The sequence below is a fragment of the Oncorhynchus mykiss genome, chromosome 16 (assembly GCF_057628025.1).
Source record: "Oncorhynchus mykiss isolate SJ-2025 chromosome 16, ASM5762802v1, whole genome shotgun sequence".
In the NCBI taxonomy this organism is placed as follows: domain Eukaryota; kingdom Metazoa; phylum Chordata; class Actinopteri; order Salmoniformes; family Salmonidae; genus Oncorhynchus; species Oncorhynchus mykiss.
Genome location: NC_143037.1, coordinates 14,325,643 through 14,348,685, shown reverse-complemented (window position 1 = coordinate 14,348,685; position 23,043 = coordinate 14,325,643). Strand labels below are relative to the sequence as shown.

Sequence of the window (23,043 nt, the reverse complement as noted above, 5' to 3'; positions counted from 1 at the left end):
ATATAGAAATCATCCCTGTATGAAGCATTTTGCATGAAGCTGCATTTTGCATCATATGAACCACTGCTAAGGTTTTGCCTGCAAACTTTGGTTTGCCTCGTAATTTGTTGGGAGTTTTTCGTTATCGATGAAGGCAGTGACGTAGTTCCTCTATGCCTAAAGTCCATCATTCAAACCAGACACCCTTTTACCTAGGGTCGGGTTTTCCAGACCACCCAGTCTTAGTCCAGCCTCAGTTAGCACTGCCTGGACTCAGTTAGCCAAGCCCAGCCTTGCTCATAGCTGTTCTTGAGGCTTCTTATCTGGCCACAAACTAGTGCAGACTGCTTTACTGTGTGAATTACAAGCCTCTAGTAGGCCTGCACATTACGGGCCTGGTCCTGATTGTGGGTTCACACTCTAAAATGACAAAAGGAATAATAATTGCAACAGATATGTGTGTTATCACAAGCATATCATGATGAGGGGTGGATGTATGAGGTAGCCTATAGCATTATAATGCAGATGCAGCTCGGTATTGCTTGATGTTGTTATTCTAACATGCTGGAGAATGGAGATGGCATGAATTGTCAGTGCAGGTTATGACATTATCGCAGCCCAGTGTGATGTCCTGCGTCCTTCATAGCTGAAACAGTTGGACTGCTCCGCTGTTTATTTGTCACTGTGCATTTCGTTTCTGCTCCATGGCTCTGGTTCGACTCTGGTACTGCACTCACATCTGCTCAAGGGGGCTGTCATGCTGTGTGTCACTTTGATAGGAGAGTGTGGTAGACGGGGGTGTGTGTGTGAGTGTGCATGCATGTGTATTTTGCAGTAGTTTTCCATGTCGTCATGACACACAAACAGACAAATACCCATTGGAAATCATGGTCCTATCAAACACATCAACCATTATGGTGCAGCTTCAATTTTACTGTTGTGCATCAACAATGATCTAATCACGTTTAACTGGTTTCTGTGGTCTCCAATCACTGTAGTCTGTGTTTTCAACAGAGACCTTAGAAATGTATTGTTTGATAGAACATTTCACGATACTGTATGTAATCAGTTTCTAGAATGGACGTTTTCTTGACCAAGATGGACGATTGTTAGGCACGTTACTAGGATGCTAATGCCCATTCTAGGGTCCAATGTCTAATTATATGGTGTTTTCTCCCTCCTCCTTCCTCTGTATTCCAGGTGTCCAACTTGTACCTGTATGATAGTGTGCTGGCACTGGCTAACGCCTTCCAGAGGAAGTTGGTGGACAGGAAGTGGCACAGCATGGCCAGTCTGAACTGCATCAAGAAGTCCACCAAGCCTTGGAATGGAGGCTGGTCCATGCTGGAGAACATCCAGATGGTAAACTTTAGTTCAGAACGTGAATATGAACCTTTTTCTAACCTTATACTCCATGAATTTTTTTCCTAATTTTCCTAGTCATTGCTGTGAAACAAAGATATATTTTATTTATTGTGATTGTGATTGATTGACATTCATCATGCTGAATACTTGAAAGGTTTTTTAAGGAACATAGGTTGTGAATCCAATGTTTTTCTAAAGCAGAAGGGCACAAGGCCTTGAATCAAAGTCAGAAGCAGAAAAGAGTAAAAGAAACAGTCCTTGAATCTAATTCACTCTACTTGCGTTACAACTGGAGATGCTCAGCTGTGGGAGATGAAGATGGTTGCCATTCTATTGCCATTCTCCAGACGCAATATCTTCAGCACTAAAAGGAGCTACGTACTAGATCTCCTCTGCAGTGGCACTTATGGGTTTTGGGGTCCATTTTCCCAATGATGTCTTTAGAGCAGTATTGGCAGGTGTGTGTGTGTGTGTGTGTGTGTGTGCACTTCAATTTCATGCTCATTTAACGTTCTATGAGCCACAGAGAGCTGTGGTTAGAGTCTAATCTGTCCCTGGGGGGACATGGGATAGATATCTTTGTCTCAGAGATCTCGGCCTGTCCCTATCACAGTGTCACAGGTTCAAACTGATTCAACCACAATATTAAACTGGCTTTGGGAACGCAGTTTCGTTATGGTCTTGATACTAAAGGGCTTGGAACTGGACAGGTGGTCTTGTCGTGGTTCTGTGAGATCTCACTCTTTCTATGAAATTCATCCTATATTCTCTCTCTATCTCCCTCCCATCACAGGGACATATCACAGGCCTTACAGGAACGATGGATTTCAAAGCGAACGGATCCAATTCCCACGTCCAGTTTGAAATACTGGGCACCAGCTTCAGTGAGACGTTTGGAAAAGACGTGAAAAGGGTGAGTATGATGATTCTGCTGCTGGTGGTCACTCCTCCTTTGTCTCAAGATGGCTGTAAGTCTGATAGATGTTTTTGAGTTTACAGTTCTGAAGCTACGACCTCTGTGGCACTACCCAGTGGTATTGTAGCACAGCAAGCCTCGACGAGATAGTCAGTAAACTTTTTCTTTAAAACAGTGAAGGTTATGGCCCAATTTCTGAGATGTCTTGGGGTGGGTTTCTTAGCACACAGAAATCAGAGTGTGGAAACCACCCTGTGGAACATACTGCAGTCCTTGAGGCAAAGCATACACGAGAACCTGCCAGAATACTGTCAGTTATCTGTTTAAATTGTACTGAGAAATGTCATATACTCTACAATATCTAGCTAGATTATTTATTGATGTATGAAAAAACAAGGTCAACCAACATTACCTAAATTCCCTGTATTCTGTAATGCTAATTGTCAAGTGCTAAGATATGTTTTTCTTAACTCTACATTTTCATGAATATGTCCCAGTGAAACACATACAGGGTGTTATATTCAACAGGAACATAATGGAAATAAAAACCAACTAGTTAATTGGTTTAGAATGCATTTGTGTTGAAGGCATGAGACCATTAGAAGAAACCATTAGTAGAAAACACCATAGGACATGAATGACATGAATGACATAAACAACATGACATGAATGACATGAATGACTGTAAAGTGCTTCAGCACGACATCTTAAGACATGAAAACTCAAAATGAGTAGGCTACCCATAGAAATTAGATATGAATGACTTCTATTTCTATGAGGCTACCATACAATAACATGCTACTATACCGCTAAGCTATTACTGTATTTCAATCACACACATTATTTCAGCTAATGTAGTGCTTTTGCCAGCCTATAATTTCCTGCTCCCTAACATGAGTGGCCTGATCAAACACCAGTCAGTAGTGGCTGAGGGAGAACATGCCAAGCATCCTGTAATAACGACTGTAGGACAAGCAGCTACAGGGCCACTGTCAACAAAGCTCTGTATGTAGCCATGGCAACACACACTGTATGCTGTTGCGTCATATAATACTCTATATTTCCCATATTGGGCATTACCTTCCACCAGCGCCCTATTTGGTTCCTTCAGTAGATCTATTCAAAAGAAGAGCACTATTACGGGACACTGTGTACTCCTCTGTCCCATAGGGAAGAGACCAGCTCTGTTTCTCCTCACTGACTACCCAGCAAACCAAAATTGGTTTCTGTGAAAGTTCCCAGAACTATCGTTAGGTCGTGGGAAATGTTCTAACAACACAAAAACTGTCCAGTCGTGGTGATGATCATAGAATGTTTGTATAAAACATTTGTCTGATGACTCAAGAATGTTCCTAGAACACATTTAACCTGTTCTTTAAAACCTCTTGTAACTACCCATCCCGGATCCGGGAGCGTTGTCATCAACTGACACTAATTAGCATAACGCAACGGACATTAATATTACTAGAAAATATTCATATTCATGAAATCACAAGTGAAATGTATTGAAACAGCTTAGCCTTTTGTTAATCACCCTGTCATCTCAGATTTTGAACATATGCTTTACAGCCAAAGCAAGACAAGCATTTGTGTAAGTTTATTGATCGCCTAGCATAGCATTATGCCTAGCTAGCAGCAGGCAACCTGGTCACGAAAATCAGAAAAGTAATCAAATTAAATCGTTTACCTTTGATGAGCTTCGGATGTTTTCACTCACAAGATTCCCAGTTAGATAGCAAATGTTCCTTTTTTCCCAAAATATTTTTTTTTGTAGATGAAATAACTCTGTTAGTTCTTCACGTTTGGCTGAGAATTCGACCGGAAATTGCGGTCACGACAACGCCGAAAAATATTCCAAATTAGCTCCATAATATCGACAGAAACATGGCAAACGTTGTTTATAATCAATCCTCAAGGTGTTTTTCAAATATCTATTTGATAATATATCAACCGGGACAGGTGGCTTCTTAGTAGGAAAGAGAGAAACAATGGCCGCATTTGTCCCTTACGCACAAAACACTGAGAGACTCCAGCTGACCACTGACGCAATGTTGACGTTCAGGCTCCTTTTTCAAAATAAAAGCCTGAAACTATGTATTGTGACACTAGACACATTAGGGAAGCCATAGAAAAAGGAATCTGGTTGATATCTCATTCACTGCTCATTAGGGACGCATGAGTCCCTTCCTGATTGGATTTTTCTCAGGCTTTCGCCTGCAATATCAGTTCTGTTATATACAGACAATATTTTTACAGTTTTGGAAACTTGAGTGTTTTCTATCCCAAGCTGTCAATTATATGCATATTCTAGCATCTTGTCCTGACAAAATATCCTGTTTACTTTGGGAACGTTATTTTTCCAAAAATGAAAATAGTGCCCCCTAGTTTCAAGAGGATTTATTAAAGGTTCCCAGAATTCTTCATTAGGTTGTGGGAACAGTCTGTTGAGAACAATGTGGGGACATCACAAAAGATATGTTCGCAAAGCACAAAAACTGTCCAGTTGGGCAGATGATTCTACAATGTTTCTTTTAGGGAGCAAAAACATTCACCTGATATTACAATAAATTTCCCATAATACATTTTGTTTGTTCTTTAAAAGTTTCTAGAATGTTTCAGTAGGTTTTGGGAACAGTCTGATGGGAACCAGGGTTATAGTACTCAAGTCCAGTCTCGAGACCACATATTGAGTGTATCTGTTTGTGACGCACACCTCTATGAAGAGGGAACGCAACACCCTGCTACAACTAAACTCTCTGATGCGAAAGAGGTATGGGCTGTAGGTGCGAGTAAGGATGACAACAGGCATAATGTGGTACAGTTTACAAGGACTTTATTACTTTACACGGTAATATGGGGAAAAGGGGCTGGACGGAACCAAAGCAAAGAAAGTAAATCTCAAAGTCCCCCCTCTATCTTACCTGCCTAACCACTTTTACCTAATTTAGCACCACCTGGTGCCCTAACCAAAATACAGGGGGTGGTCCGCCCAGGTCTTACCTAGTGTGCCTAGACAGTGAATATACTACAGGTATATGTATGCCCGCGAGAGATGAAAGGGGAGCTACTACCGTCGAGAAATTCTTACAGAAGGTACGATAGTACCCTACCATCCCCAGGAATCTGCGCAACTGGCGGCGAGTAGTGAGAGCAGGAAACGCAACAATTGCTTCCACTTTGCCAGTTACTGGGCGCACTTGACCTCGTCCCACTTGTTTACCTAAGTAAGTCACTGTAGCCTTCCCAAACTCACACTTGGCCAAATTGAGGGTTAAAGAAGCATTCTCCAACCGCTGAAACACACTTTTCAAAGGGGAGAGATGATCAGACCAAGTAGACGAATGAATCACCACATCGTCAAGGTAAGCAGTACAATTTGGCAGATCTGCAAACACAATGTTAACTAGCCGCTGAAAAGTAGCAGGTGCATTACACATGCCAAAGGGCATCACAGTGTATTGTACAAAGTTATCTGGCGTAACAAAAGCCGATATGTCAGAAGCTCGAGAGGTCAGAGGCACCTGCCAATAACCTTTTAGCAAATCTAACTTACTAACGTAAGCAGCAGAGCCAATTCTATCAATACAGTCATCTAAGCGAGGTAGAGGAAAATAATCAGACTTTGTAACTGCATTTACGCGACGATAGTCCGTACATAAGCGGGATGTACCGTCAGGCTTAGGAACAAGAATACATGGGGAACTCCAGGAGCTGTTACTGGGTTTTGCCATGTCATTCTGTAATAAATAAGCTACCTCACTTTTCATTACCTCCCTTTTCTTAGCATTAACCCGGTACGGATGCTGACGTATAGGAACAGGGTTCCCCACATCCACGTCATGTTCCAAGATGGATGTGCGACTTGGAATGTCCTGAAACACACTGAGAAAACTGTTTATCAATAGGATAAGATCCTTAGTTTGATCATTATCCAAATGTTCCATTTGAGAGGGTAACTTCTTCAGCATCTCTGAATTACATAGGCGTTCACCTTGCTGTAACGTATGGCGTAACTCCAACCCGTCCTCCTTATCCTCATCTAGGTCCCAGCCAGGCTTCAGCACCACCGCAGCCACACTGGAGACGGCGGGCTGGACCGGCTTACTTGAGGAGCTGTCGGGAGATTCACGCACATAATATGTTTTCAGCATGTTAACATGACACACACGGGAAGAACGCCTTCGATCTGGTGTCTTTATCACATAATTGGTGTCATTGATTTTCTTTTCCACCAGATATGGTCCAGAAAAACGTGCTGACAGAGATGAGCCAGGGATTGGCAACAAAACTAAAACTTGATCCCCTGGTGCAAATGAACGGCCAACAGCCTTTTTGTCATAATGCAACTTCATGCGTTTTTGAGACGAGGAGAGAGACTTTTGGGCTAATGCACATGCGGCGTGCAGTCTCTCCCGCATCTTACTGACATATTCCATCACATTTTTAGGGGCGCTACTGGGTGTAGGAGATAAGATATGCTCCTTCAAAACTTTAAGCGGACCCCGTGGGGTGTGTCCAAACACAAGGTCAGCAGGGCTGAACCCTAAGGACTCTTGTATCATTTCCCTTATAGCAAATAGGACAAAGGGCACCCCCTCATCCCAATCAGTACTGGTATCCATACAATACTTGCGTAGCATTGCCTTCAGCGTCTGATGCCAGCGTTCTAGAGCCCCTTGACTCTCTGGATGATACGGACTAGAGACCTGATGGGAAATACACAATGTCTTTAACACATTTGAAAACAGTTTAGACATGAAGTTGGATCCCTGATCAGTTTGGATTACTTTAGGGAGTCCAAACGTAGAGAAGAACTTCACTAGTGCCTTCACCACAGTCTTAGCCGTTATAGTACGGAGAGGAATAGCCTCTGGGTATCGAGTAGCACTGCACATTATTGTTAGTAGGAACTGGTTACCTGACCTTGTTTTCGGCAATGGACCTACACAATCAATTATCACTCTTTCAAACAGTTCCCCCACCACAGGAATCGGGCAGAGTGGCGCTCGTGGAACTGTTTGATTCACTTTCCCAGTGAGTTGACATATGTGACATGTTTTACAAAATTGGACCACGTCAGACTTCAAACCTGGCCAGAAGAAATGACGAAGGACCCGGTTATAAGTCTTTGTGATCCCCAAGTGTCCAGACCACGCCTGGTCATGGGCGAGTGACAGCACCTGCTGTTGGAACGGTGTAGGAACAACCACTTGACACACACTTCACTCCAGTCATTAATGGTGTCATGAGATGCCCATTTACGCATCAAAACTCCTGCTTCCATAAATTAGGCGGTCTCTCTAGTTTTAGCTTCCTCAATGGAAATTACCAAAGCAAAACACTTGCGAAGACTGGTGTCTTCTTTTTGACATTCAATCACCTTCTCGGGGGTGACAGACAAAAGAATGTCATGTAATTGGGGCACAATTTCGTTTTTCCCTGCCTTAGTTTTTACAGGTGTAAAAACTGTCGGCATTGCAGAAGGCATACTCTGTGCATGATCTTCTACCTCAACATTCTCAAAAATGGAACTAGCCAAATCCACCACATCTCCTAACTCGCGAGATTGTGCCCTCGTTAACACACAAGCAGGAAAAACATGTGGAAATGCTTGAACCAATTTCTCATCTGTAGTTCTGATTTCTGGATTGTCTACTACCTCCAACACAGGAATGACATTACCACCAGCAATATCATTCCCTAGTAGCAATTTGACTCCTTTTACTGGCAGTGTAGATACTACATCAACACGGAAACGTCCTGATACCAAGTCTGACACTAAGTGGACCCAGTGTAATGGTACAGGGACGGTTTTTGTCTCCATCCCCTGTAATATGACATGCGAGCCACAATACGTTTCAGGAGACCAGGGTAAAGCATCAGTAATGATTACTGACTGCGCCGCCCCAGTGTCTCGTAGGATTTGGATAGGCTTTTGATCAGCTTGTTCTCCTGTTAAGGAAACATAACCGGCAGAGATAAACGGAGCATAGACAGGATCCGGTTTCTCAAATGCTGAATCAATAACTCGATCCAATGGACGAGCCAGAGACTTGACTAAACCCAAACTTTTCATTTTTGGGGACGGTGACTGGGACTGTTTCGGTTTATTTTTCAAAACTGGGCAGTCCGCAATCACGTGACCCTTTTGGTGACAGTAAAAACATTCACGGATGAAAAGGCTTAGGGTTGTCAGAGGAAAAACGACCTGAACGAGGAACTGATGACGTAATCGTCCGGCCTTCAAAACGTGGTGCACCAAAGACAGTCTTGTGTCAAAGCGTACTCATCTGCCAACACTGCTGCTTGGGCCAATGTCACCACCTTCTGTTCATTTAAATGAACTACTATTCTATCTGGGAGGTTGCCTTTAAAGTCCTCCAACAGCATCAACTCCTGAATATCAGCAAAGGTGTTAGCTTTGCTGGCTGAACACCAGCGACTAAACAGAGACTCTTTGTCCCTAGCAAATTCAACAAATGTACGGTGAGATGTTTTTTTGTGGTTCCTGAAGCGCTGTCTATAAGCTTCAGGCACCAACTCATAAGCCCGCAACACGGTAGTTTTAACTGTATCGTAGTGTAAACTGTCTTCCAGGGAGAGAGCAGCTACTACTTCCTGGGCTTTCCCAGACAATTTACATTGTAACAGGAGCGGCCAAACCTCGAGTGGCCAATGCAGCGGCCACACGCTCAAACGCAGAGAAATAAGAATCAAATTCCGACTCTGAATGGATTCCGAATGGAGGGACTAAAGCTATGTTTTTACTCACATCGAAGTGGGTTTGATGATGAGCAGCTTGTAGAGTCGCACTGGAGCCAGCCTCTAGCTCCAGTTATCGGATCCTCACCTCCTTGTCAGCTTCTATTTTCCTAATTTCAAGTTCAAAATTCATCTGTCTCTCTTTATCTTTTTGCTCCCTTTCTAACCGAGCCAGCCTCACCTTCAGCCTAGCAGTTCCATCTGAACGATCCGAAGCAGAAGATAAAGGATCGAATCGGGGCAATGTAAAAGGGGTACGAGGAACCACTTCCTCCGCCCTGTCCTCCGACTTGGCATCAGAAGGTCTACCCGTCTCCTCTCCTTGCAATGAGAGAATCCGTTCTCTCACTAAACCCTCCCTGACTAGCACCAAAAGCTCAGCCTTTAGGGCTTTCTCAGGGAAAACAAATCCATAATGGTCAGCTATAGCTATAAGGTCTACTTTACGAAACCTCACCAAACAATCAATAGAGGGCGCTTCAAAAAACTTGGAGATGGCTGAGGCAGCCATCTTATACAATGCAGTCTACTGAACACACTAACTAAACAAGTCATCCAAACTCACAACCTACCATCACACCTAAATCACTAATTACAGAGAGCTCAGAGCAGCAGGGTCCGGTGGGTTTAATGGAAATATCCCAGATGAGCCCCCATTATGTTATGCACGCCTCTATGAAGAGGGAACGCAGCACCCTGCTACAACTAAACTCTCTGTGATGCGAAAGAGGTATGGGCTGTAGGTGCGAGTAAGGATGACAACAGGCAGAATGTGGTACCGTTTACAAGGACTTTATTTCTTTACACGGTAATATGGGGAAAAGGGGCTGGACGGAACCAAAGCAAAGAAAGTAAATCTCAAAGTCCCCCCTCTCCTATCTTACCTGCCTAACCACTTTTACCTAATTTAGCACCACCTGGTGCCCTAACCAAAATACAGGGGGTGGTCCGCCCAGGTCTTACCTAGTGTGCCTAGACAGTGAATATACTACGGGTATATGTATGCCCGCGGGCCTCTTGCCTAAGCACTCCCAAGGTGCCTTCCCCCCTGGGAACAAATGAAACAGAATATTAAACAATTTCACAAACAAACTAAGCAAACAAAGGACATCAACTAAGCTCTACCTGAGCAACAAACTCACAAAACATACCAACTCTCAGCAATGAACTCCCAGCAAAATCAACCTCTATCGAAATCTCTCTGCAATGACCTCCAAGCAAAAATCTCTATCACAAACAATCGCTTTGCAATGACCTCCCAGCAAATCTCTCTCAGTAATCCCTACCTCCAAAATCTCTCTCTCCTGAACAGAACACTGGCTTTTATATAGCTTTAGAAGGAATGTGTAACTGGAGACAGCTGTGTCTTGACGAGGGGGCGGGTCAGCTCTCCAATTAGCCCTGGAGTCGACCAATCAGCTGCTTGAGGGATTTCAGGAAGCCATTTCCTGAAATAAAACACATGCAAATACACAAACTACAACACATAAACTGGGGAACGTAACACTGTTTTATGTCGGATACATATTTACTTGGTCTTGACTCTGTCTCGGACAATGAGGACTTAAACTGTATTTCCCCAAAACCAGACAAAAATAATAATACTGACTAGGGGTGGCTATTCAGCAGCCTGATGGTTTGGGGTAGAAGCTACTGGCCAGTCTTTCACTTTTTGCCATGATGCTCCTATACTACTCAGCAGTATGCTCTTGATGGTGCTCCTGTAGAACATTGTGAGGGCCCTCGAGGGACAGGCCAAATTTATTCAGCCTCTTGACTTCTTCACCACATTATGGTACTGCACATTGCTGCACTGCACTGTCAGAACTAGAAGCACAAGCATTTCGCTACACTCGCATTAACATCTGCTAACCATGTGTATGTGACCAATACCATTTGATTTGATTTGATTTTACGTTGTCTGTGTGGTTAGACTAGTTCAGGTCCTCGGCGATGTGGATGCTGAGGAACTTGACATTTTTGACCATCTTCACGGTGGCCCCTTAGATGAGGATGGGGGCTTGCCCAGCCTGGTTCCTCCTGAAATCCACAATCAGCTTCTTTGTTTTGCTGACGTTGAGGGAGAGGTTGTTAACCTGGCACCATGCCATCAGTGCGCCTACCTCCTTCCTGTAGGCCATCTCATAGTTGCTGGTAATCAGGCCTACAATTGTCGCGTCGTCAGTGAACTTAATGATGGAGTTGGACCTGTGTGAGGCCACACAGTCGTGGGTATACAGGGAGTACAGGATGGGACTGAGGATGCACCTTTGTTGGACCCCTGTGTTGAGGATCAGTGTGGAGAAGGTAATGTTGCCTGCCTTCACCACCTGGGGGCGGCCCGTCAGGAAGTCCAGGAGCCAGTTGCATAGGCAGGAGTTCAGTCCCAGGGCTGTAAACTTTGTGGTGAGCTTAAATGGCACTATGGTATTGAGGGCCAAGCTGTAGTCAATGAATAGCATCCCCACATATGCATTCCTTTTGTCCAGGTGGGTGAGGGCAGTGTGCGTTGTCTGCGGATCTGTCAGGCAGTAGGCGAATTGGAGAGGGTCTAGTGTGCTAGGGAAGGAGGTGGTGATGTGGTCTTTGACCAGCCTCTCGATGCACTTCATCATGACTAAAGTGAGTTCTACGGGTCAGTAGCCATTCAGCTCAGTTACTTTCCCTTTCTTGGGAACTGGATGATAATGGACATCGTGAAGCAGATGGGGATAACGGCCGGAGAGAGAGAGATGTCTGAAAATACAACAGCTAGCTGGTCTGTACATGCTCTGAGGGTGTGGCTAGGGCCGGCTGCCTTGCGAGTGTTAACACATTTGAGTGACTTACATACATCCTCCTTGTAGACTGTAAGCTTGTTTCCCTCGTTGTCCTCAGGGGCACTCCTCAGCAGCTCAGAGTCGTTAGACTTGAAGTGTTAGAAAAAGGTTTTTAGCTCATCCAGTAGGGTGACGTTGGTGTCCGCAATGTGACTGAGTTTTTTTGTAATCCGTGATCGTTAGAAGCCCCTGCCACAAACGCCTCGTGTCCAACCCACTGAATTTCTCCTCCACTTTTTCCCTATATTTGTGTTTCGCAATCTTGATCGATCTGCGTTGTATTTGTTGTATTGTATTTCTACTGCTTAACCATACAATTGTCCCCGGTCACCTTGCCGTGTTTATAAGCAGTATCTCTCTCCTTCAGTTTTCCGTCAAGGCTGCCAACAATCTACATTTTTTAAATCAGTTAATACGTTTAATAAATGGATTTAATGAAGGTTTCACTAGTCACTTAAAATAACGACACTTTAAGTTTTGAAAGACACCATCGGTATCACGCCATCTATGCATTGTTTTATGAATCCGGTGACTGAGTTTGCATAGTCATTGATTTTATCCCAGAGGTGACCCAGATCATATTCCAGTCCACGTGTTCAAAACAGTCTTGGAATCTGATTGGTCAGACCAGCGCTGTACAGACCTGACCACCGGAACTTTCCTCTTGAGTATTTGTTTGTAAGCGGGGAGGAGCAAAATGGAGTCGTGGTCAGATTAGAGGAAAGTAGGATGGGAGAGGGCCTTATACCGATGTCTAGAGGTGTTTAGCAGTGGGCAAGCGTGGAATTTGCGCGAGTTGGACAGTTAATATGTTGATAACAATTTGGGAGCACTGCCCTCAAATTACTTTTGTTGAAGTCCCCCGTGACAATGAACACTGCCTCTGGGTATGCGGCCTCCAGTTGGTTCACAGTCCAATGAAGATCTGTAAGGGCGTTCGTCTGTAGGAGGAGGAGAAGCGGACCAAAGCGCAGCGTGGTGGTTGTTCATATTTTAATAAATCACTACACATGAACAAACTAACGAAAACAAGAAATGTGAGAACGCAAAACAGTCCTATCCTGTGACGACAAACACAGTGACAGGAACAATCACCCACAAACACACAGTGAAACCCAGGCTACCTAAGTATGATTCTCAATCAGAGACAACTAATGACACCTGCCTCTGATTGAGAACCATACTAGGCCGAAAACATAGAAATGCCCCAAAACATAGAAAAACAAACAGACTGCCCACCCAACTCACGCCCTGACCATACTAAATAAATACAAAACAACAGAAATAGAGGTCAGAACGTGACAGTACCCCCCCCCCCAAAGGTGCGGACTCCGGCCGCAAAACCTTGACCTATAGGGGAGGGTCTGGGTGGGCGTCTGTCCGCGGTGGCGGCTCTGGCGCGGGACGCGGACCCCACTTCACCATTGTCTTAGTCCGCCTTATTGTCCGCCTCCCTGGCTTACTCACCATGGCCACCCCTCTCAATGACCCCACTGGACAGAGGGGCTGCTCGGGACAGAGGGGCAGCTCGGGACAGAGGTGAAGCAGCTGCTCGGGACAGAGGGACAACTGCTCGGGACAGAGGGGCAGCTGCTCGGGACAGAGGGGCGATAGCAGCTCGGGACAGAGGGGCGATAGCAGCTCGGGACAGAGGGGCGATAGCAGCTCGGGACAGAGGGGCGGCAGCTGCTCGGGACAGAGGGGCAGCTGCTCGGGACAGAGGGACAGCTGCTCGGGACAGAGGGACAGCTGCTCGGGACAGAGGGACAGCTGCTCGGGACAGAGGGGCGGCAGCAGCTTGGGACAGAGGGGCGACAGCTGCTCTGGACAGAGGGGCAGCTGCTCGGGCGGCCCCTGGCTGACTGACGGCACTGGCGGCCCCTGGCTTACTGGCGGCCCCTGGCTGACTGGCGGCACTGGCGGCCCCTGGCTTACTGGCGGCCCCTGGCTTACTGGCGGCACTGGCGGCCCCTGGCTGACTGGCGGCACTGGCGGCCCCTGGCTGACTGGCGGCACTGGCGGCCCCTGGCTGACTGGCGGCACTGGCGGCCCCTGGCTGACTGGCGGCACTGGCGGCCCCTGGCTGACTGGCGGCACTGGCGGCCCCTGGCTGACTGGCGGCACTGGCGGCCCCTGGCTGACGGGTGGCACTGGCGGCCCCTGGCTGACGGGCGGCACTGGCGGCCCCTGGCTGACGGGCGGCACTGGCGGCCCCTGGCTGACGGGCGGCACTGGCGGCTCCTGGCAGACGGGCGGCACTGGCGGCTCCTGGCAGATGGGCGGCACTGGCGGCTCCTGGCAGACGGGCGGCACTGGCGGCTCCTGGCAGACGGGCGGCGCTGGGCAGACGGGCAGCACTGGCGGCGCTGGGCAGACGGGCAGCACTGGCGGCGCTGGGCAGACGGGCGGCACTGGCAGCGCTGGGCAGACGGGCGGCGCTGGGCAGACGGGCGGCACTGGCGGCGCTGGGCAGACGGGCGGCACTGGCGGCGCTGGAGAGGAGGAAGGCTCTGGAACCGCCGGACTGACGGGCGGCACTGGCGGCGCTGGGCAGACGGGCGGCGTTGGCGGCGCTGGGCAAAACCTTGACCTATAGGGGAGGGTCTGGGTGGGCGTCTGTCCGCGGTGGCGGCTCTGGCGCGGGACGCGGACCCCACTTCACCATTGTCTTAGTCCGCCTTATTGTCCGCCTCCCTGGCTTACTCACCATGGCCACCCCTCTCAATGACCCCACTGGACAGAGGGGCTGCTCGGGACAGAGGGGCAGCTCGGGACAGAGGTGAAGCAGCTGCTCGGGACAGAGGGACAACTGCTCGGGACAGAGGGGCAGCTGCTCGGGACAGAGGGGCGATAGCAGCTCGGGACAGAGGGGCGATAGCAGCTCGGGACAGAGGGGCGATAGCAGCTCGGGACAGAGGGGCGGCAGCTGCTCGGGACAGAGGGGCAGCTGCTCGGGACAGAGGGACAGCTGCTCGGGACAGAGGGACAGCTGCTCGGGACAGAGGGACAGCTGCTCGGGACAGAGGGGCGGCAGCAGCTTGGGACAGAGGGGCGACAGCTGCTCTGGACAGAGGGGCAGCTGCTCGGGCGGCCCCTGGCTGACTGACGGCACTGGCGGCCCCTGGCTTACTGGCGGCCCCTGGCTGACTGGCGGCACTGGCGGCCCCTGGCTTACTGGCGGCCCCTGGCTTACTGGCGGCACTGGCGGCCCCTGGCTGACTGGCGGCACTGGCGGCCCCTGGCTGACTGGCGGCACTGGCGGCCCCTGGCTGACTGGCGGCACTGGCGGCCCCTGGCTGACTGGCGGCACTGGCGGCCCCTGGCTGACTGGCGGCACTGGCGGCCCCTGGCTGACTGGCGGCACTGGCGGCCCCTGGCTGACGGGTGGCACTGGCGGCCCCTGGCTGACGGGCGGCACTGGCGGCCCCTGGCTGACGGGCGGCACTGGCGGCCCCTGGCTGACGGGCGGCACTGGCGGCTCCTGGCAGACGGGCGGCACTGGCGGCTCCTGGCAGATGGGCGGCACTGGCGGCTCCTGGCAGACGGGCGGCACTGGCGGCTCCTGGCAGACGGGCGGCGCTGGGCAGACGGGCAGCACTGGCGGCGCTGGGCAGACGGGCAGCACTGGCGGCGCTGGGCAGACGGGCGGCACTGGCGGCGCTGGGCAGACGGGCGGCGCTGGGCAGACGGGCGGCACTGGCGGCGCTGGGCAGACGGGCGGCACTGGCGGCGCTGGAGAGGAGGAAGGCTCTGGAACCGCCGGACTGACGGGCAGCACTGGCGGCGCTGGGCAGACGGGCGGCGTTGGCGGCGCTGGGCTGACGAGCGGCACTGGCGGCGCTGGAGAGGAGGAAGGCTCTGGAAGCGCCGGACTGAGTAGCTCTCGTAGCGCCGAACAGGCGGGAGACTCCGGCAGCGCTGGAGAGGAGGAAGGCTCTGGTAGCGCCGGAGAGGCGGGAGACTCCGGCAGCGCTGGAGAGGAGAGAGCCCCTGCAAGGATGGGCCGGAGAGACAGCCTGGTACGGGGGGCTGCCACCGGAGGGCTGGTGCGTGGAGGTGGTGACGGATAGACCGGGCCGTGAAGGCGTACTGGAGATCTTGAGAGCAGAGCTGGCACCAACCGCCCTGGCTGGATCTTCACCCTAGCCCGGCAGATGTGGGGAGCTGGGATGTAGCGCACCGGGCTAAGCACGCGTACTGGGGACACCGTGCGCACAACTGCATAACACGGTGCCTGACCAGCACCACGCCCGCCACAGTTAGCACTGCTAGGAGCACTGTAGTGCTGAGATGGCACAGGACGTGCAAGGCTAGGGAGATGCACAGGAGGCCTGGTGCGTGAGGCTGGCACAGTCTTCACCAGACCCCTCGCACGCACCTCAGGATGAGTATGGAGAGCTGACCCCGGTGCCATTAAATCCCTGACACGCTCCGTCGGGCGAATGTCGTGCCTCATGCACCAAACCAGCAAGTCCCTCATATCACTCTCCTCCAATTTCCCCATTAACTCCTTCACAGTCTCTGCTTCGCTCACCTCCAACACCAGCTCTGGTTCTGAGCTCCTCCTTGGCTCCTCACGATAAACGGGGGGAGTTGGCTCAGGTCTGACTCCTGACTCTGCCACACTCCCCCTGTGCCCCCCCCCCCAATAAATTTTTGGGGGTGACTCTCGGGCTTCCGTCCGCGCCGCCGTGCTTGCTTCGCCAACCTCATTCTCCTGTAACCTTCCGCGCACTGTTCCATCGAATCCCAGGCGGGCTCCGGCACTCTCCCTGGGTCGACCGCCCACCTGTCTATCTCCTCCCAAGTTGTGTAGTCCAGATTCTGCTCCCATGTCCCAAATTCCTGATCTCGCTGTTGCTGTTCCTGCTGCTGCTGCCTCTGTTCCTTCTCCTGCTGCTGCTGTTGCTGTTGCCCGTTACCACGCCGCTTGGTCCTTTTGTGGTGGGTGATTCTGTAAGGGCGTTCGTCTGTAGGAGGAGGAGAAGCGGACCAAAGCGCAGCGTGGTGGTTGTTCATATTTTAATAAATCACTACACATGAACAAACTAACGAAAACAAGAAATGTGAGAACGCAAAACAGTCCTATCCTGTGACGACAAACACAGTGACAGGAACAATCACCCACAAACACACAGTGAAACCCAGGCTACCTAAGTATGATTCTCAATCAGAGACAACTAATGACACCTGCCTCTGATTGAGAACCATACTGGGCCGAAAACATAGAAATGCCCCAAAACATAGAAAAACAAACATAGACTGCCCACCCAACTCCCTCCCAACGCCCTGACCATACTAAATAAATACAAAACAACAGAAATAGAGGTCAGAACGTGACAAGATCTTTGAGAGCATTTTTGGTGTTGGCTTGGGGCGGGATGTACACAGCCATGGCGATAATCCCTGAGAACTCTCACAGAATGTAAAAATGGGGACAATTGATGACCAAGTATTGCAAGTCAGGAGAGCAGAAGCTTGCAATTTCCTATATGCTTCCCCTGTCGCACCACTTGTTGTACAAACATTATCTTAATGTCAGCACGTTTTGAGAACGCATATTTTGTGATTTCCCCACAATGTTCCCAGCAGGCTGTTCCCACAATCTAATGAAAGATTCTGGGCACCATTAAAGAGCAGAAGAAATGTGTTCTGGGAACATTTTATACAAACATTCTATAATCATCACCACGAATGGTCAGTTTTTGCCACAACCTGGAAACTTTCACAGAACCAATTTTGGTTTGCTGGGAAATCATTACTGGTACATCACCTTACCTGAACATTTATGAAAACTTTTGGGGAATGTTCTGTGATGGTTTATAAAGATGTTGTGCACAACATTTAAGTGAATGTTAGGACAACATTCCAAGAATATTAAAAAAAAACATTCAATTGGAAAATAAAATATTTTGTTATAAAAAACTCTGAATGTTTTTGGGATGTTATCATCCTAACTGGAACTTAATGGGAATCTTAACAATGTTCTTGGAATGTTGCCGGTTTGCTGGGTAGAGTGTATTCTGCTGTTGATACACTCTCCTTCTATGCTGCTTTCACTGGTGCGCGCTGAGGAGAAGATAGACATCATTAAAATGGAGGAAGCCTATCAGATGTGAAAGTCTCCATACGACGCCCCACATACCAGGGACATGCTCCATGATTGGGAGAAATGTCAGCCATTGCCTAAGGCTGAATTTTTAGGAGGAAAGTGTCAAAGCCTGCTTATCAAGTGCTTTATTGACTCATATTTTTTTTTTTAATTCATAGCGTTTTATAGCAGTGGTGTCAAACTCTATCAGCGCAAGGGCCATATTGAAAAAACACAATGAATTTGCGGGCCAGACATAGAGTATTATGTTTGTTTCTCCTTGGTTATTCATTATCAAGCTTTAAAAACTGATGCCACACTGCAACATTTTAGTAGCCTAGCTAGGTCTTGTGTCTGTGTCTGTACACTTTCCCTGCGCGAAAGTAGCACAATTGAAGTTGAATTCACAGATGTGAGTGCATCAGGCTGTAATTTCATTAAGTAAATGACTCAACTGTTGACTCGCTTGTGTGTCGTATTGTCCTTTATTAGTAATTTATACCCGCACATGAATCCGTATCTTATAACATGTTGACAACCTGTATGACATTTTCTGCAGCAATGACCTGTTGCAACCAAAACTTGGCATGGTCCATGCCATTAGTGATGATATTATACAGTGCACTGGCTGGTTCATGTGTGGGTGTGTGTGTGCTTATGTGTGGGTGTGTGTGTGTGGGTCTGGGAGAGGGGTGGGTGTGTGGCAAGGCACTTCCATTTGGCGTGCAGCATGTTGGCAGTGCTTGCTGTGACTTGCAGTGATTGGAAGCGGGCCAAAATGTATTGAAAACCCAAATCGTTGCAGCGCCTAGATAGAAATGCGTCATGGTACGGATTCTGCCTGCGGTCTTTGTGTTTGACATGTGTTTCATAGGGTTTTCGCATTGGTTGGTTCGTGCAACTGTTTTTGTCGGTCCCTCATGGAGAATAAGGAGTAATGTAAATTACAGGGAAGCGGAACGAGTCAAACCAATGGCAATGCCGATTGAATCACACAGCATCCCAACTCGAATTATGAAACCAATGTATCACATTATGGCCATTAGGGTCCACAGCCATCAGCCACACATACACATGCACTCCAGTGACGTTGCCTTAACATATTGGCCTTAACATATTGGATGACTATCATTCATATTCCCTTTACCCAGCTCAGTGTTACATCGATAGGTTTAGGCTCCTAGATGATACTTGAATTTTCCCTATACCCATCATGAGGTTGCTACAACCTAGCCTACAAATTATTGTTTAAAATGTACGTGTACAGGTCGAGAGAATTCTTTTAGGAATCAAGGTGACAGACAGTGCCACATTCAATACTGCCTTGCACACGCTTGCCTGCATCTATCTGAGCTAGGGTGTAATCATTACACCAACAGTTGCAAACAAGAGTTTCTATTGGACAAATTCAGGTATGTTTATCCCTGTTTCATTCCATTTGCTTCCGTTTAAGAAACATTTTTCAACAGAATTAGCTGAATGAATATACCCTTGATCACCCGCAAACACAGTTCACTTTTATAGCAACCACATACAAACAGCATGATCACTTTGCTTGTTGTATAATTCCTTCTCGCATCTACGCGCTCTGCTCATCTCACATTCGCCCTTCGCTTCTGGAATTGTGCAAATCACAACAGCTGTCTATGACCAGGCAAAAAAAAACATTCCAAGCCAAACCTTTGTATCATAACCGCTAACTGCAACACACAGCCTACATCGTTGTCACCATATTAGCTAACGTCATAGTCACTAGAACTAATGCATTAGTAAACCTGCTACAAAGATTTTTTATTTATTTATTTATTTAACCTTTATTTAACTAGGAAAGTCAGTTAAGAACATATTCTTATTTTCAATGACGGCCTAGGAACAGTGGGTTAACTGCCTGTTCAGGGGCAGAACGACAGATTTGTACCTTGTCAGCTCAGGGATTTGAACTTGCAACCTTCCAGGTACTAGTCCAACGCTCTAACCACTAGGCTGTACAGTGTACAGCAAGCAAATTAGCAGTTACACCGGTGGGCCTCGTGACAATTTATTAATACAACCAAAAGCTTATCTTGACTTGGAAGAGTTCCAGTGTTGGATAGCGATAACCAGCTAGCTAACATAGCATCCCTCTCTGTTTGAGCCAGGTGTTGAATTAGGCTAAACTAGCTAGCTGCATTCTCTAGCTAAGTAAGTGAAAGTGAAACAATTAAATTCAATGACAGATAGCTCTCTCTCTTCCTTCTCCTTCATTTACATTTTTTTTATTAGTTCAAAACCGTTAGTTCAAATTAGTCTCTCTCTTTGAGTTCACCACATTTTATCCACTGCAGTGCTAGCTAGCTTTAGCTTTCAGAACTAGATTAATTCTCTGATCCTTTGATTGAGTGGACAACATGTCAGTTCATGTTGCAAGAGCTCTGATAGGTTGCAGGACATCCTCTGGAAGTTGTCATAATTAATGTGTGAGTCTATGGAAGGGGGTGAGAACCATGAGCCTCCAAGGTTTTGTATTAAAGTCAATGTACCCAGAGGCTACACCATGGTGCTACCCCAGCACCCCAGAGAGTGCTGTTGAGGCTACTGTAAACATTCATTGCAAAACAGTGTGTTTTAATCAATTATTTGATGACATTGAATATATTTAGTATAGTTATATCTAAAAAGGATAATTGTATACATTTTTGGGAATTTCACTGACGATGGTCTTTTTTTTATGTTTCACTATTAACATTTTTCAGAAATTCACTGAGGATGGTCTTTTTTAAAAATGTTTCACTATTTAACATTTTCAGAAATTCCTCTGAGGAGCCTCCACTGGCGCACACCCATACACATGCATGCAACCAATCACGCACCCACGTACGCACATCATGCTACTGTAGCTCCCCTTAATACCATGGGCATGTATTACATGTAATGAAGGGACACGACAGCTAATGGTCCTGTGTGGCTCAATTGGTAGAGCATGACGTTTGCAACGCCAGGTTTGTGGGTTTACTTCCTGAGGGTGTCCAGTATGAACAAAGTATGAAAATATATGCAATCAATATTGTAAATTGCTTTGGATATGAGTATATGCTAAATTACAACAACAACAAAGTATTGCAAGTGCACTCAGTCCTGTTGTGGTTCATTATTGCTGGGCTCCACCCTTTTCCAACAAGCTAGGCCCCTGAGAAGATATTAATGTACAGTACATTCTTAAAGTATTCAGACCTTCACTTTTTTCACATTTGGTTACATTACAGGCTTATTGTAAAATGCATTACATTTTTTTAAATCCTCATCAATCTACACACAAGACTCCATAATGACAAAGTGAAAACAGGTTTTTAGAAATGTTTGGTAATTTATCAAAAATGGAAATACTCTATGCTATCAGACTCAAAATAGAGTTCAGGTGCATCCTGTTTCCATTGATCATCCTTGAGATGTTTCTACAACTGGATTGGAGTCCACCTGTGGTAAATTCAATTGATTGGACATGACTTGGAAAGGCACACACCTGTTTATATAAGGTCCCACAGTTGACAGTGCATGTCAGAGCAAAAACCAAGCCATGAGGTCGAAGGAATTGTCCGTAGAGCTCCAAGACAGGATCGTGTCGAGGCACAGATATGTGGAAGGGGACCAAGACATTTCTGCACCATTGAAGGTCCCCATGAACACAGTGGCCTCCATCATTTTTAAATAGAAGAAGTTTGGAACTACTAAGACTTGCTAGAGCTGGCCGTCCGGCCAAACTGAGCAATCGGAGGAGAAGGGAGGTGACCAAGAACCCGATGGTCACTCTAACAGTGCTCTAGATTTCCTTTGTAGAGATGGGAGAACCTTCCAGAAGGACAACCATCTCTGCAGCACTAAACCACACAGGCCTTTATGGTAGAGTCGCCAGAAGGAAGCCACTTCTCAGTAAAAGGCACATGGTAAAGCTGTGACCATGTTGCAACCATGCCGCAAACTGAACAACATGCCAGTTGGTTTCTTAATATTTTGCCCTTCTTCATTCTTCACATTCTCTTTATCTAAAACTCCATCTCCATCCCTACCTGTCGATGCCTTTACCAAGCTATTTTTCACAAGGCAACAATTTCGTTCAGATTAAACGTCTTATAGATTAGACCCTAAATAGAGATTGAAACATTATTCCTTATTTCTGTCTGTTGACTTCATTCCATTTTGACCACTCAATGCAGCCCTAACAGGCATGACATTTCTCGCTTTACTACCACTTTCTAATTACTACCTTTCTATTTCTTTCCTACCTTTTTATATCTCTCTTCTTCTACCAAGCAGTATAAAGTTTCAGGCTTTAAACTCGGCACAATTGTAATTTGGGGTGAAAATAGGAACCCAATGTCTCTGAACTTTTTTATCACAAGAAATTCCCTTATATGATGCATGCATGTCATGATGCATGTTATTTACATCATATACAGTGCATTCAGAAAGTTCTCAGACCCCTTGACTTGTTCCACATTTTGTTACGTTACAGCCTTATTCTAAAATTGATTGAATTGTTTTTTCCCCCTCGTCAATCTACACACAATACCCCACCAAGAAAAAGAGGACGGAGGTCGGGCTGCCTTCTGAGAATTCATAGGTGATTGAATAACCCCCCCCCCTGTTCTTCTAGCTAATGTGCAATCATTGAAAAATAAAATTGACGACATACGAGGAAGATTAAACTTCCAACGGGACATTGAAAATTGTAATATCTTATGCTTCACGGAGTCGTGGCTGAACAACGACATTATCAACATACAGCTGGCTGGTTATACTATGTATCGGCAGGAGAGAACAGCGGCGTCTGGTAAGACAAGGGGGGGGGCGGATTGTGCATATACGTAAACAACAGCTGGTGCACGATATCTAAGGTAGTCTCGAGGTTTTGCTCGAGGTAGAGTATCTCATGATAAGGTGTAGGCTACAATATCTACCTAGAGAGTTTTCATCTGTATTTTTCGTAGCTGTCTACATACCACCACAGACTGATGATGGCACTAAGACTGCACTCAATGAGCTGTATTCCGCCATAAGCAAACAGGAAAACGCTCATCCAGAGGCGGCACTCCTCGTGGCCGGGGACTTAAATTCAGGGAAACTTAAATCTGTAT

The 23,043-nt window shown here is 47.2% G+C and overlaps 1 protein-coding gene across 2 annotated transcripts in view; it reads left to right on the top strand.

Annotated features, from left to right (window-relative positions):
* Nucleotides 1–23,043, top strand: part of grid1b (glutamate ionotropic receptor delta type subunit 1b) — a 392,400-nt gene that overhangs the window by 324,101 nt on the left and 45,256 nt on the right. For both annotated transcript variants that reach the window (XM_036946259.2, XM_036946260.2), the window contains exons 7-8: nt 1,180–1,341; nt 2,138–2,257. In XM_036946259.2, coding sequence (XP_036802154.1) covers nt 1,180–1,341; nt 2,138–2,257 — 282 coding nt within the window. The remainder of the gene's footprint in view (nt 1–1,179; nt 1,342–2,137; nt 2,258–23,043) is intronic.